This window comes from Ambystoma mexicanum, chromosome 3q, assembly GCF_040938575.1.
Source record: "Ambystoma mexicanum isolate Mex_15411 chromosome 3q, UKY_AmexF1_1, whole genome shotgun sequence".
Lineage (NCBI taxonomy): Eukaryota > Metazoa > Chordata > Amphibia > Caudata > Ambystomatidae > Ambystoma > Ambystoma mexicanum.
The window spans coordinates 206,987,946-207,002,479 of record NC_090926.1 but is presented as its reverse complement, the minus strand read 5'-3'; the positions used below and the strand labels follow the sequence as shown (position 1 = coordinate 207,002,479).

Sequence of the window (14,534 nt, the reverse complement as noted above, 5' to 3'; positions counted from 1 at the left end):
GCGTAACTCCACTACAGCTCACATTTCCCCTCTTGAGATACGCCTGGCTGCTCAACATGCTACCATAACTGTGTAGCACAAGCTTATACCAAAGGTTGGGTTACCTATGCCTGTAGTCCCAATTGTTTGTAGTGTTCCCAGAGGGTACTGCATACAAACTTTGCCTAACACAGACTTATACCAAAGGTTAGGTTCCTATTGCCAGCAGGTCAACGTTGTTGTAGTGCACCCAAAGGGTACTGTGCCAAACCTTGCCTAACAATATGCCCGACTGCTCTGCCACTCTGCCAAGGGTCCATGAGTAGTACAGACTGATACTAAGAGTTGGGGGGGGGGGGGATCTACAAACCATTGGGATCGTTTTGTAAAGTCTACCTCCAAACTTGACTTTGGGAAAACTCCCCAAAAACCTCTACTCATTTTCTCCTGTCTCCCAAAACTGTGTGGAACTTTGGTGAACTATTGGGCACAAGGCCCCATACATCTTTGGGATGGACTTTCCTTTGCAGTGGTTTGCTATGTATTTTGCCCTACTCCAATGATTTCATATATGTACTCCGAGTTGTCCAGTCACAAAACCTGGTGGACCTTCTACACATCTGTCCACCAGGCCAGAGTATAGAAAAATCAGTCCTAACACAGGCAAGCGTTCTGGCTACACCTAGTCGACCTGGGTGGCTCCAGAGGCAAATGCTGCCTCGGTTCCTGCAACTGCACTGCCAAACTCTCCTTCCCAGTCGTCCTCCTTTGGCGAGCTCCTCTGCAATGCGACATCAACATTTCTTCAAACATTTTTCTTTCCTAGGGTCTTTCTGATCCAATGCAATCCTCAAATAGCAATTCTTGTGCCTGATGACCAGGGGAACACTATCACTAGCAACCGCCAACGACTCCTTTCAACTCCTCTGGGCCCTACCTGGCAATCAGTGAATCATGAATAATCACTCTGCCCAAGGGTCTTGGGGGGGGGTCTCTCCTGCATGGGTGACGTGTCGCAAGATCCATCAGTGGTCACTAAACAACCTCCATAGCAACTACCTCTGGAAAACTGATGACCATTTTCTGCAGAACTGCTTTTTCGGTCTCAGGGTATTGCTCTAGTGACTCATTGGTGCTGCAGGGGAGTCTTTCCTTCATCCCCGGGCCACCTCTTGTTCTTTAAAGAACTCAAGGGCATCCATGAACTGCTCCCTGTGGCACTTTTGGCCAAAGCTAACTCTTTCTCTTAAAAGACTGCCCCTTAGGCACACTACTGACCAACCCTGGTTTCCTCTTGAGCTTGATAGCCTAGATAGAAAAGCATTTAAACATACCTACTACTGCCTTGTTCTTACTAGGTGGGACTCGACTAAATAACTTACTTAAAACGGTGTTTCTTACCTTTAAGTATTGCTTTTTCTCTTCCTCTATTCGTACATAAATATATTTTAATAAAATATAGTGTGTGGACTTTCGCTTACTTGGTATTATGAAAAATGCGTACTGTACATGTGAAATACCTCGCTCCACCTCCTAAGAGTTAGTCCGGGGCTACCATGTCACAAGTACTACCCAGAGAGACTAGTGAGCTAGAGGGAAATCTCCCCAACAGGTGATTTGGGGCAGTCACAGCAGGGCCTGATGCCTAAACGCATTCCCATCATTGTACCTGTGGCAGCTGTTGCCTGCAGGGCCCCCATTGGCACGGGGCCAAGAGCAATCAGGCTGCACATTCCTAGTGCCATTTACATAAGGACTTGAGTACATTTCATGCCCAGCAAGACAGCACAAAAGATGTTCTACACAGTGACCAATGCAAATCTCAAATTCAGGGATAACTTTTGCCGCCATTCACATAATGCTTACCCATTTTGCACATCGACCACTAGTGCCCGAGGCTCCCTTAAGCCAGAGTTCACAAGCACTGTACGGTAGGCACCATTCAGCTTCGACACTTCAATGGTGTCCCTCCCCTTATCGCACCAGTAGAGATTTCCTCCAACCCAGTCTACAGCCAGTCCATCAGGGTTGCTCAAGCCAGTGCGATGGAGAACCTAGGGAAGAAACTGCACTCAGGAACTACAGTCTGAACACATCAAACTTCACTTATAAACTTGCCCTAAGCAGGACTGTGCAATCTACAGGCTGAATGAGCCAACAAATCAGACAGTTACAGGTTCATGACGCACAAAACAATAGAGCAGAAATAAGGTACCTACCTGTAACAAAAAATGTAAAGCCCTCTTCGAGATTGACATGTTGTGCATTATATTGCCATCAAGTGGTTACGACCAGAATGGGTGGGTGTTTTCATAAACAAAATAGTGAGCGTCTACCATGGTGGACAGGTCTGCAATAAAACTCCCTTATGGCAGTCACTGAAAACCGTAGCGTTGATACACCTCATTGCCTTCATATTTACTTTTCTGAAGCGTGTTTGGTCTAAACCAGTTGTACTACAAACTTTACCCAAAAAAGAAAGGCAGATTCAAAGAAGGTTCATAGCGCCATGAGTTTTCTTGAAGGCACATGAACCCGGAAGCAGATATGATAAGACTACCAATTTCATTGATTTTCAGTTTGCAAACCATTTCAGTAGTCCGGCTATTCGCAAAACTATGGTTTGGCCGGAATGCAATGAAGTAATACCATGGATTCATAAACTATGTCTGCAGTCAAGTGTTTAGGCAAACTAGTCACATATTTAGAGGCGCCCAAGAGTAGGGACCCCTAAGGCTAAATTGCTAACAAGACTTGCCATTCCAGACTACACCGTTCTACAAACGTTGTGCACACAGAGTTGTGTGAATATCCCTCAAATTCACCTCCATATTGGTTTGGCAACTGCTGTAGCCCCTCAGTAAAAAGGCAACCGTAGGCATTTTTGTTGGCGTCATCCACACCTACTGACTGGGGGTCAGAGCATTGTATAAATGCTGAAAAGGTCTGCAGCATATAACTGGCGCAGTGCAGCAAAATAAAATAGTGGACAACGTTGAGATGCTCGTTAAGAGAAAGTACACCAGTCTACAGCGTTCAGAGCAACAACACAACAATTTCTAAAATTAAAGATAGACAGTCTAACTCTTTCATGGGTGGCCACCAACCCAAGACAGCCATATTTCTGCTTGCTGGTTGATAATAGAAGACCACAAGCACACAATATCTTGCTTTGAATGCTTCTACTGATTCCATTCACGAAGTGCAAATTTGTCAAAGATTCTAGGTGATCATGAACACCCTGTCAGAAAGCTGGCACCTTAAAATCAAGTTCATTTTGCATGCTGGAACTTGTAGGCTCATAACTATATTTGATAGTGTAAAATTATAAGCCCCAGCATGCAAAGGATGGTTAGCTTCAAAGCCAGACCTGGATGTATGCGATCTTGGCAGGGAATCAGTTGTGAAATTTGAATTAGGAAATCATACTGATAAAACAGATAGCTCCTCTCAAGTGCTACAAAAAGGAATTGGGCTGTGAGTGCGGGATTGAGTGTTTGTGTAATTAACATCCAATAACCCAGTGAACTGGGCAAGGGGGTAGATTAGGTGATAGAGTTGGCTCCCCTCACAAACCCAGGCCACCACTTCACTTGGGCTTACTACTGAGAAGGAGAGCATGCCAAAAGCAAGAGAGAACTTTCAAGAGGTCCCCTGCTATGCCTCAGTTGCTCCATCCAGACCTCGTTTTATTTTTTTGCATTCTGACTCATTCTTGTATTTTAGAATCATAGAGCTGTGTGTGTTTTATCACCTGACACCGTAATTAAAACTTGTATCACTCTACCTGCAAAAGGAAAAAGTTACTTACCTGTAACTGTTGTTCTCCAGCATGGTCTGGCATGGATTCACATGCTCATGAATATTCCCCATCGTCAGGCTGGGAATCCTCAGTAAAGAAAAAATTAGTTTCAGTTTCACTTCTGAACTGTCTTTCTCCTAACAACCAATCAATGGTCTCTGGGTTATTGTTATGGAGAATTCTCAGAAATGTGCCAATTCCCTCTACCTTAGAGACCCCCAGCAACTTTGCTGAATTTTGAGGACTTCATTTTTTTTTAACCTGAAGAGAGTGAGACCCTTTTTCCCCACTGTCTCATGTATTTTAATATGGTTTCTGACCTCTGTGATTATTTTGGTTGTGGAGTCTGACAAACTCCATAAGCATCATCTTTTACATTGCGACACAAAGCACCTTTAGTGCAGTGACACAGGGAATTCTTAGATTTCCCCAAGGTTTAAATACCTTCTCTGGGATAAACTACTGTTTCCCAGAGCAATGGAGTGAAATCGACTTTACTTAAATGTGTAACTTTCTAGACACAGCACACACTAGCTTACAAAGGGTTCTGGAGGGGTTACTTTGTATCCCCTTTGTCCATCTTCTCATGTAACATGTTTATGTTACCCTTTCCTCACTGAATGCCTTGTGACAGTGTTTTCGTTTTTACTACCATGGTGTGCATTTACCGCAGGCTGCATTCGCAGCTGCAGTAAAGACCAAAGGGTGCCATTTGTGTCAAAATGGCCCTGCTGATCTTTTTTTGCCATTTTTGTGTGGAAAGGTCCTTCTTGAGATTTACTCTGCAAGCCAATCCAGGTTTGGTACCTTTGTTCATTTTGCCTTTGGCAGGATTCACGAGTAAAACCCGCCTCTGGTTCCATGATGTCTTGGGTAGGCAGGAAGTGCCCAAGACTCCCTGTGCTTAGTCTCCTAGGAGACCCAAATGCATGCCGATGATTGGCTGGTTGACTGTCTGGCAAGGACAGCCACCCTGCTGGGTAACTGACAGCTAGGCTGGAATCAAAGGGAGAGAACTGTATAAAAGCCGAGTCCTTTGGCTTGGAATGAAGGAACCGAAGAAGAACTTGAAGAGGATGCCTGCAGCAACTCCTGGACCGTTGATTTGCCCGGTGAAGCCCTACTGCAGTGCCGAAATGCCAAGTTCACATCGACAGAGAAGCTCCTACAAGGATGACTTCTCTCCTTGAGTTGGTGGGACCAATCAACTCCAAAGTAAGCCACCTGGACATCCATCTCAGAGCTGGTTGAATTTCCACAGAGTTGCTGCTGGAAACCGTAGAGCCATGGTGAGGAACACCAATTTGTGTGTGTTGCTTCTAAATTTGGCCATGAGCTCCAGGAAGATACTCCAGACTCCCAGGAATCAGGACTGATAGAGCCTGAGGCCCCTCAACAGAGTGCGGGACCCTAGAAGCAAGGAAAGTCCATCTCGACAGCCAGGAACCGCAGTATTGCTATTTGCGTTAGACGCGAGGAGCTAAAACACTGAACCGCCACTGAAAGTGAATTTTGCCGGTTGCAAGTTTTGACCGTCCCAGTGCAGGAGCTCCCCCCCCCCCCCTGATGTCCTCCCTCTTGTCGCCACCACCGAGGCCCAGGAACAGTGAGATCTGCAGAGCTGCACAGGAAAAGGAGTCATCTGCTGCATCTTTTCTTCATTTTAAAAGGTACTGTACAAAGTCTAAGAGAACTTGCATCTTGCTGTAGAGTTGCTTGCATCTTCTACTACTCACAAGTCTAACAGCTTGTGGCCCTACATTGATTCATCTTTTTATTCAAAGACTTTTGAAACATTGCGCAAAGACTTTTCTACTTACCTTCAAAGAAGTGCTTCAGCCCATATAGACTCTTGCCTATTGACTTTGGCTTAGCATGTTTTAACTAAATGACTTATTGGGGGATCTGAAAGTATTTGCCCGCTTCAGAAATATTTGTGGTATCTTGTTTGCTCCAATAGTCTTTTCCCTTTTTGCTTGCTCTTAACTAATTCTGAATGCCAACAGTAATACATTAATGTCAACAGCACCCTAGAAATTGAAGTCACCTGTTTGTGTAGGTCTCTGCTGTATGCCTCCCAAATGAGTATTTACTGATACTGAAATTAAGAGTGTATAATTTTGAAGTACATTTGTGTGGTGTTTTACAGTGCTCCCTTCTGAAGAAGGCTTATATGAACTGACTGATAAATTAATAATTGTTTCATCAAGAAACCCTGTGTGTAAGTGTTTGCTTAGATACTTGTCACTGTGAAACTCTGTGCAACTCCCCTGCAGCTCACATTGACCCCTCTTGAGATAAGCCTGGCTTCTCGTCCACACTACAAACCTGTGTAGTACAGGCTGATACAAAAGGTTGGGTTACTACTGTCAGGTGGTCAGGGTTGTTGTAGTGCACCCTAAGGGTACTGCATACAATCTTGCCTAACAGTCATACCGCCCCCAGCCAATGACTGCCCTCTACCTTAGCCCCTCCTCTGGCAGCTATCTTCAGATTTGATAGCACGTAAAGTAGCATTAGGACCAAGAGAAGAGCCGCAGAGGGGTAGGCGGAAGGGTTTGCATGTGAATCCATGTCAGACCCATGCTGGAGAACAGTTACAGGTAAGTAACTTGTTCCTTCTCCAGCACAGGGTCTGGCATGGATTCATATCCTCATGAAGAATACACAGCAGTACATACATGCAACCACAGGAGGTGGCAATGCTCAACATTAAGCATCTCTTACCTCCTCACCAGGCTCACCTTCAGACGAGCAGGTTGCGCGCCAGTGCTTGGCCGACTCTGGACTCCTCCCTGGAATCCCTGTCAACGCAGTAGAACTTCATGAAGGTGTGCATCAACCTCCATGTAGCAGCCCTGCAGATGTCAAGCAGGGGTACACCAGTCAGGAATGCCGTAGTTGCAGCAATCGCTCTGGTCGAGTGGGCTTTCGGACGGCCAGACAACTCTCGGTTTGCCAACCAATGACAATGGGTGATACAGCCGGAGAGCCACCTGGAAGAAGAAGCCTTAGAGAGGGCCTTCCCATGGTTCACAGGGCCAAAGTTCACAAAAAGTTGCGACGTCTTCCGGAAACTCGTGCGGTCAACATAGAACTTCAGCACTCTAGCCACATCCAGCGTGTGCGGTCAACATAGAACTTCAGCGCTCTCGCCACATCCAGCGAGTGCAAAGTCCTCTCAGCCGGCGACAAAGGCGTTGGGAAGAATATAGGTAACACCAAGGGCTCGTTTAGATGAAAGTCCAACCGCACCTTGGCCATGAAGGAGGGGTGCGTCCGTAGCACCACCCTCATCTTGTGCAATGTCAAATAAGGCTGTTTACAAGAGAGGGCTTGGATCTCTCCCACTCGTCGTGCAGAGGTGATGGCCACAAGAAAAGTGGTTTTCCACGACAAAATTTACAGTGGCACCGAACGCATAGGCTCGAATGGAGAACCAATGAGCCTAGTCAACACCACATTGAGCTCCCACGCCAGGGCCGGAGCCTTCACCGGCAGGAACAAGCAAAATAGTCCTTTAACAAACTCCTTGATCAATCGATGCGACCATAAGGATGGTCGTCCAAGAGAACTGGTGTAGCGGGAGATAGCCACCAGATGAACTTTGATGAAAGCACGGGCCAGTCCTGCCTTGGCCAACGACAACAATTACGGAAGCACCTGCGGAGCAGTGACTCGTAAAGGGTCAATCTTCTGAGTATGGCACCAAAAGGCGAACCCCTTCCACTTGTGCCCGTAGCATTTTAGAGTAGACGAAGCTCTGGCCTTGGCGAGCACCTCCTTACAATCCGCTGGGAGATCGTAGCCCCCCAAACTTTAGTGCCGCAGGAGCCAGGCCTTCAGGTTCAGCGATCCTGGCTCGTGGTGCAGAATCGCACTTCCTTCCCCGGCGAGATCTGCAACTGCCGGAAGCTTGACTGGAGGGGACGCTGTCATGTCCAGAAGGTTCGGGTACCATATCTGCCAAATGAAACGGGATGAGGAACATCCCTTGGGCTACGGCCCAGTGCCAAAGGTCCTGCGCCTCTTTGGAGAGGGTCGGGGGATCTGGTCCCACCCTGCTTCCTGATGTAGAACATCGTGGTGGTGTTGTCTGTTAAGACCCATACCACTTTGCCCTTGAGGGACGGAAGGAAGGACTTGAGGGCCCAAAACTCTGCCCGTAGCTCCAACACGTTGATGTGCAATGTCTTGTCCTCCGGTAAACACAAGCCTCTTGCATGAAGACTTCCGGTGTGCGCTCCCCATCCTTCCAGGGAGGGGTCCGTCATGACTGTCTCCTGATGAGGTGGGGTCTGGAAATCTGCGCCTGCTGACAGATATTCGCACATTCCCCACCACCGTATCGCTCGACAGAAACTCTCCTCGAGTGTGACCTTGTCCTCAAAGCTTCCCGACACTTGTAGCCAGCGGGCACCGATTGAACTCCTGAAGTGGACACATCGTAGCCTACACAGCCGAATGAGGTACATACATGACATCATGCCGAGCATGGACTTGATGGACCTCACCTTGCGATCTTCAGGGATAACAGCCGTTCTACCTTCCCAAGTTGGCCACTATCCTCTCCTCCGACGGAGACGTCAGGCACGACACTTTTGAGTCGGGATCCCATAAACAGCGTGTCCTGCAATGGAATCAAGCAGTATTTTGCATAGTTCACCAAGAACCACAGATCCGTCAGGAGTTGGACGGTCCTCGCCGTGTGTGTGACTGCAATGTCCTTTGAACTTGCACAGATGAGCCAGTCGTTCAGGTAACAGTACACGTAGATCCCTCAGACGCAGCTGCGCCGCAACCGGCGCCAGGCACTTGGTGAAAACTCTTGGTGCCGACTTCAATCCGAAGGGAAGGGCCTTCAACTGGTAATGTTGCCCTTGAACCACGAAGCAGAGGAACTTGCGGTGGCCCTTGTGTATGGGGATGTGAAAATAGTCATCTTCCAAGTCCAGCGATGAAAGAAAATCCCCCTCTTCCAGCTGTCCTATCACGTGCTGAAGAGTCACCATCTGAAACTTTTGGGACTTGTTCAGACGGCGGAGGTCCAGGATGGGCCTCCAACTGCCAGTCTTCTTGATGAGGAAGTAACAAGAGTACACTCTGGAGCCCCAGAGCCTCTTTGGGATGAGCTTGATTGCACCCTTTTCGAGCATGGCCCGCACCTGCAGCAGAAGCTGAGGGATGTGGTTTCTCTGCCGGGCCACTGGTGGTATATGGAGACACTTCAGTTGGAACTCTAGGGTGTTTCCGTGGAACTCTAGGGTGTGTCCGTGGGCGAGAGCATCCAGCACCCAATGGTCGGTAGAGATGGTCTTCCACATGCTGACAAAGTTTGCCAACTGGCCTCCCACCAGGGTGCTCAGTGGGGGCCCGACGCCCGGCTGGTTCAATCCTGTTTTGATGTCGATGCGCCGTGTTGGGAGCTTTGATGATGACGTCGTCCACCTCCAGATTTGGCACGGCACCGGTAGGTCTACTGGGCCGACAAGCCGGAAGGTTGACGGTAGGATGAAGCACCTCCCCTAAATCCTTTGAAAGAACCTTGTGATTTTCCTCCGGAAGGAAGAAAGGACAGCCGTCGTTGCTGAAGCATGCCCAAGGAACGAGCCTTCTGGGCATCTTCCTTGATGGCCTGAAGAGACTCATCCACAGTCTTCCTGAACAAATTGTCCGAGCCTTCGACTGAACATCCTGGCGGAAATTAGTGGCCCTAAGCCAGCCCCACCGACGAAGGCAAACGCTGTTCCCCATTTGGCAGAACCCCGTGTTGGCAATGTCTGACACCACTGTAATGGCGTGGTTCGATGCCACCTCGCCTTCCTGTGGGATCTCCAATGCCTCTGCCCTAGGAAGTCCAGGCGGGGAGCGATCTTGAACCAAAGCTTCCTGTCATAACGCACCACGATGGCGGCCAAAAACACAGTCTGGAGACAGCTGGGACCGTAAGCACTTGGACGCAGAGTCCTGCACCCTTTATTTCTTCTCATAACGGTCCCTCTTTGCCGGGGACGAGAAAGGGTTCTTCATGAGGGACAAACCCTTGTCCCAAATGTCATCCAAGAGTGGGATCGAAAGTACGGTCTTTCTTTTCACCTTGCGGCGCTGGTAAAGGGAAACCCTCTTCTTCTCCCCAGGGGCAAGCTCGAACAGCTCTGAGGCCCTTGAGATCATGGCGTGGAATGAGCCTATCTCGTCGGGCAGTGAAGATCTGGGCGGCAGAGACGGGAGATCCCCCCCAATATGCCATCGTCATCCGTGCCTGTTAATGTGTCTGGATCCGTCTCATCCCTCGGGGAGGGTGTGGCGGGGAGAGAGAGGCGAAGAGTGGAAGGGAGGCGGAGGGTAAACTCTCCTCTTCTTGAATGGTGGTTCCTCCAATGGTCCCGGCAATGGTCCCGGCGCTGAAGGTGGGGCCGCCGGCGCAAGAGGCATCCTCGTCCAGATCTCCGAGCATAGGGTATGCAGAGCAGTGAGAATGTCCACTGAGATATCTCCCGGTGGTTGCTGAGGGGGCTGCGGCGACAGAGGCAAGGGCGTTTGTGGCTTAGGCTAGTCCTCCAAGCCCTCAAAGACCTGTTGCTCCTCGTCATCTTCATTATCGCCCTCATCTGGATCCTTCCCGTAGGGCCTGCTGCTCTTGATGCATCATGCCTCCTGGAGGGTCCGAAGGTTGGTAAGCTCCTCAGAGGAGATATCCGAGCCGAGAAGGGCTACCATGCCCCCCCCTTCTCTGCGACCAAGGGAGTCGGTTTTGGGGAAATGATAGGCATCATCTTCTCTGTCGTCTTTTCGATGGGTTGAAAAGAGAACTCCCTCCTGGAAGGCAGATACACTCTTGCCTTCAGGGCCTTGCGGCTCTGCCTCAGCGGCCTTCACGAGGAACGCCACCATTACTCCGATGGAAGGGGCCTTTGTTAGATGTACCTGGGCCTTCACTACCTCGACCTTGGTCGAGCCCAAGTCCTTCACCTTAGGGGAAGGGTCTGAGCCCCGCCCCCCCCTTGGCCTTCTCAGTACGGCCTGTCTGTCTTCTCCAAGTCAGCTTGCCCGGATGGTCCGACTTCCCAAGAACTTGAGCGTTGGCTCATGGTCGAAGGCGCTGGAGATGCTGTACTTACCCTGGTCGCCGTGGAGCCCATTGCAACGGCGCTCCGGTGTCAGTGGACTCACAGTGCTTAACCTTATGTAGGGCTCCCGCGGGATGGGCGCCCTCAAAGGTCTTAGAAGACCGCTCAACTTTCTTTTTCTGGGCAGGGGAGGCATGCTGCCTTGACTCACCCAGAGCAGGGGCCTTGGCCTGCTGCCACTCGTTGAGACGCCTGCGTCGGTCATGGAGCATGTGGGGTACCATCTCCTGACAAGACACACAGTCATCCTCCACATCCGTCGAGTCAGAGTGCAGGCAGTAAAGGCACAGGGAATGTCCATCTGAAAAAACATTCCCTAGGGTGCAGCCGGGGCATACCTTGAAGAGAGGCACAGAGTCCTTCTCTGCCATGTCCATGCAGCGTAGGCCTTGAAGAAGCTTCTGGAATCCTCCAAGAAGAAGCCTGATGAAATTCGCCCTTGAGGGGCGATGAAGAATCCGAAAGCGGGTCCCCGTTAATCGAAAGGTGGATCGATGGAGCTTGAGGCTCGATTGACTGAAAAAATAGAGCAAAACTCTTAGTAAAATCGCAAAATGCAGTAAAAGCTCGAGAGCTATAGCACGAGGACTCCCAACAGTTGAACGTGCGGTAAAAATATGAAGATGGCTGCCAGAGGAGGGGCATAGGTAGCGGGCAGTCATTGGCTGGGGGCAGTATGACCCAGCGACCAGTGATTGGTTGTTAGGAGAAAAATAGTTCAGAAGTGAAACAAACAGATTTTTTCTTTACTGAGGATTCCCAGCCTGACGGCAGGGAATATTCATGAGCATGAGAATCCATGCCAGACCCCATGCTGGAGAACTGAAAAGTCCTTTGAGAAACTCCTTGACTAGTCGTGATGATCTTCCTGGTGACCTGATGCACCGGGATATAGCCGCCAGATGTACCTTGATGGAGGCGTGCGCCAGTCCGGCCTTGGCCAAGGATAGCAAGTATGGCAGGATCTGGGGGACGTGACCCTAAAGAGGGGTAATTTTCTGTGACCGGCACCACGTAGTGAAACGCTTCCACTTTTGACCGTGGCACTTCAAAGTCGACGACCTGGCTTCGACAAGGACCTCCCTGCAGTCTCATTCCCTCCAAACTGTAGGGCTGAAGAAGCCAAGCCCTCACGTTCAGCAATCCAGATTTGTGATGAAGGATTGCTGCTTCTTCTCTGCTGAGAAGATTCAGAACCACTGGCAGCTTGACGGGAGACGACACCGACAGGCTGAGAAGGTCGGGTTACCAAATTTGCATCGGTCATACCGAGGCGATGAGCATCAGCCTGCATTGACACATTGTGTTAATGACTCGTAACAGGAGAGGGAACAGAGGAAACCTGTACAGAAACAGCCCTTGCCACAGGAAGGAGAATGCGTCCCCCAGGCTCCTCAGTTGGTAGAATTTGCTGGCAGACTTCTGGCATTTGGAGTTCGCCACCGTCTCAAATGGACCCATCTGGGGCCTTCCCCACTTGACGAAGAGCGTTCCACCAGATCCTGCCAAAGTTCCCACTCGTGGCAGGAGCACAGTTCCCTGCTGAGGGAGTCTCCAATGGTGTTCTTGACTCCCGCTAGATGAAGGATGAGGAACATCCCATGTCTGATGGCCCAGTGCCACAAGTCCTTGTCCGCTTGTTTCCTGAAGTAAAACATTGTGATGTTGTCCATGAAAATTCTCACCACCTTGCCCTTCAGAGACGGAAGGAATGACTTGTTGGCCCAGAACACTGCCCGCAGCTCCAGGATGTTGATATGGACATCCTTCACCTCCGTACCTCTTCCAGGAGCTGAGGGATGTGGTGCTCCTGCTGGGAAAACAGTGTGATCCGCAGACACCTGCATTGAAACCCCAGGGTGTGTCCTTGGGCAAGAGCATCCATCTGTCAGTGGTGATCTTTCTCCACTCGCTGATGAACTTCGACAGCCGGCCTACCACCTGGGGCGTAGGTGGGCACCTGACATCCTAGTCGGTTGAGGCTTCATTCAGCGCTGGCATCCTGCCCTGCGAGCAACGCTGTCCTCTGCTACCGTAGGCCTGGGAGCGGCCTCTGTAGGCCTCCAGAGTTGAGGATCTGGAAGGTTGAAGTTCCGAAGTGGAGAAACATTTTGAAGACATGCTTGACTTTCCCTTGGAGGAGTGAAAAGAAGAGCAGTGTTTCTCGAGAGTGCGCAGGGAACGGGCCGTCTCTGTATCCGCTTTAATAGTCTGGAGAGACTCGTCAACGATCTTCCCAAAAAGGTTCTCTCCATCGAAGGGTATGTGCATCACCTTCTCCTGGACTTCCCGACAGAAATTTGTGGCTTTCTTCCAGCCTTGGCGACGAAGGCAGACGCCGTTCCCCATTTGTCGGAACCCCGTGTTGGCGTCATACAATACCACTGTGATGGCATGATCAGGCGCAGCTTACCCTTCCTGGAAGAGAGCGATTGTCTATCTTTTTATCATCAGGGAGGAACTCCAGAATAGGCCCCAGCTTGTACCAAAACTCCCTTTCGTACCAGGCCAGGATCGCCAGTGCGTTGGCTGCTTTGATAGTGGATGCTGCAGAGTAAATCACCTTCTTTCCCATTGTGTCCACCCTCTTCCTCTCGCTGACCGGAGGAACCACTAAATACGTCAATGGCTGTGACCACTGGCACTTGGGTGCAGAGTCCAGCACCCTATATTATTTCTCCAGCCTATCCTGTTTGGCTGAAGCTGTACACAGGTTCTTCATGGAGGGGCAGGCCCTCCTCCCAACCATCGTCCAGAAGGGACACTGCCATAATCATCTTTTTTTTGGCCTTGTGCCTCTGGTACAAGAAGCCCTCCTTTTTGGCTTCTTTGGGCGCCAGCTGGAATAACGGAGTCTCGGGATGATATGGAGTGTAATGATCCCACCTGTTCCGGTGGGGATATCCTATGTGGAGAATACAAATGCAGAGGTTCACTGTCCGCTGAGACGATATCCTCATCCGTTGTCGTGGCGTATCCGCCCCTATACCAGTGTATGAGTTTGTTGGGGAAGAAGGGAGCAGACGTGGTGGTGGAGGTTGAAATGGAGGCGTCAGATGACGCTTCTTCGCCGGAGGCTGATCGGGGACCACAGGTACTGGAGCCAGAGGCATCCTCAGCTGGATCTCCGACACCAAGTTGTGTAGAGTTAACAGAATAGCCAAGGAAAAGTCTTTCGGCTGAGCAGGCAGACCAGGCAGGCAGACCAGGAAAACTAGCCACTGCCGTCGGCGGCGTCCTCTTCAACATCCTCATAAACCATGTGTAAGGACTCCTGATCCTCGTCATCCGTGGAAGAGACCTCCATGGCTTGGGTGACGGCCTGGGAGGGATGTTTCGGGGCCTCCTCGCCCCTTCTTCCCCCCCACCCCCCTTTGAGGGTCTTGAACTGGAGTCTGAGCTGGTTTTACACCTTCTGCCGTGCCTGCAGACTTTGCCAAAGCCACTGCAGCAGTGTTGTGCGGGTAGGGACAGCTGAGCCATGGAAGCTACCCTCGCAGGATCAGCACCCTTAGCTCTCGTGGCAGTAGCAGTGTTAGGGCGAAATCTCAGAAATGTGCCAATTCCTCTCTATCTCTGGATTTTGAGGACTTGATTTTATTTAACCTGGAGAGAGGGAGACC

General features: G+C 50.1%; 1 protein-coding gene across 2 annotated transcripts in view; it reads right to left on the bottom strand.

The window, feature by feature from the left end:
* LRP1 (LDL receptor related protein 1) overlaps positions 1-14,534 on the bottom strand; it is a 1,300,039-nt gene that overhangs the window by 343,273 nt on the left and 942,232 nt on the right. For both annotated transcript variants that reach the window (XM_069653565.1, XM_069653566.1), the window contains exon 59: positions 1,846-2,033. In XM_069653565.1, the coding sequence (XP_069509666.1) occupies positions 1,846-2,033 (188 nt within the window). The remainder of the gene's footprint in view (positions 1-1,845; positions 2,034-14,534) is intronic.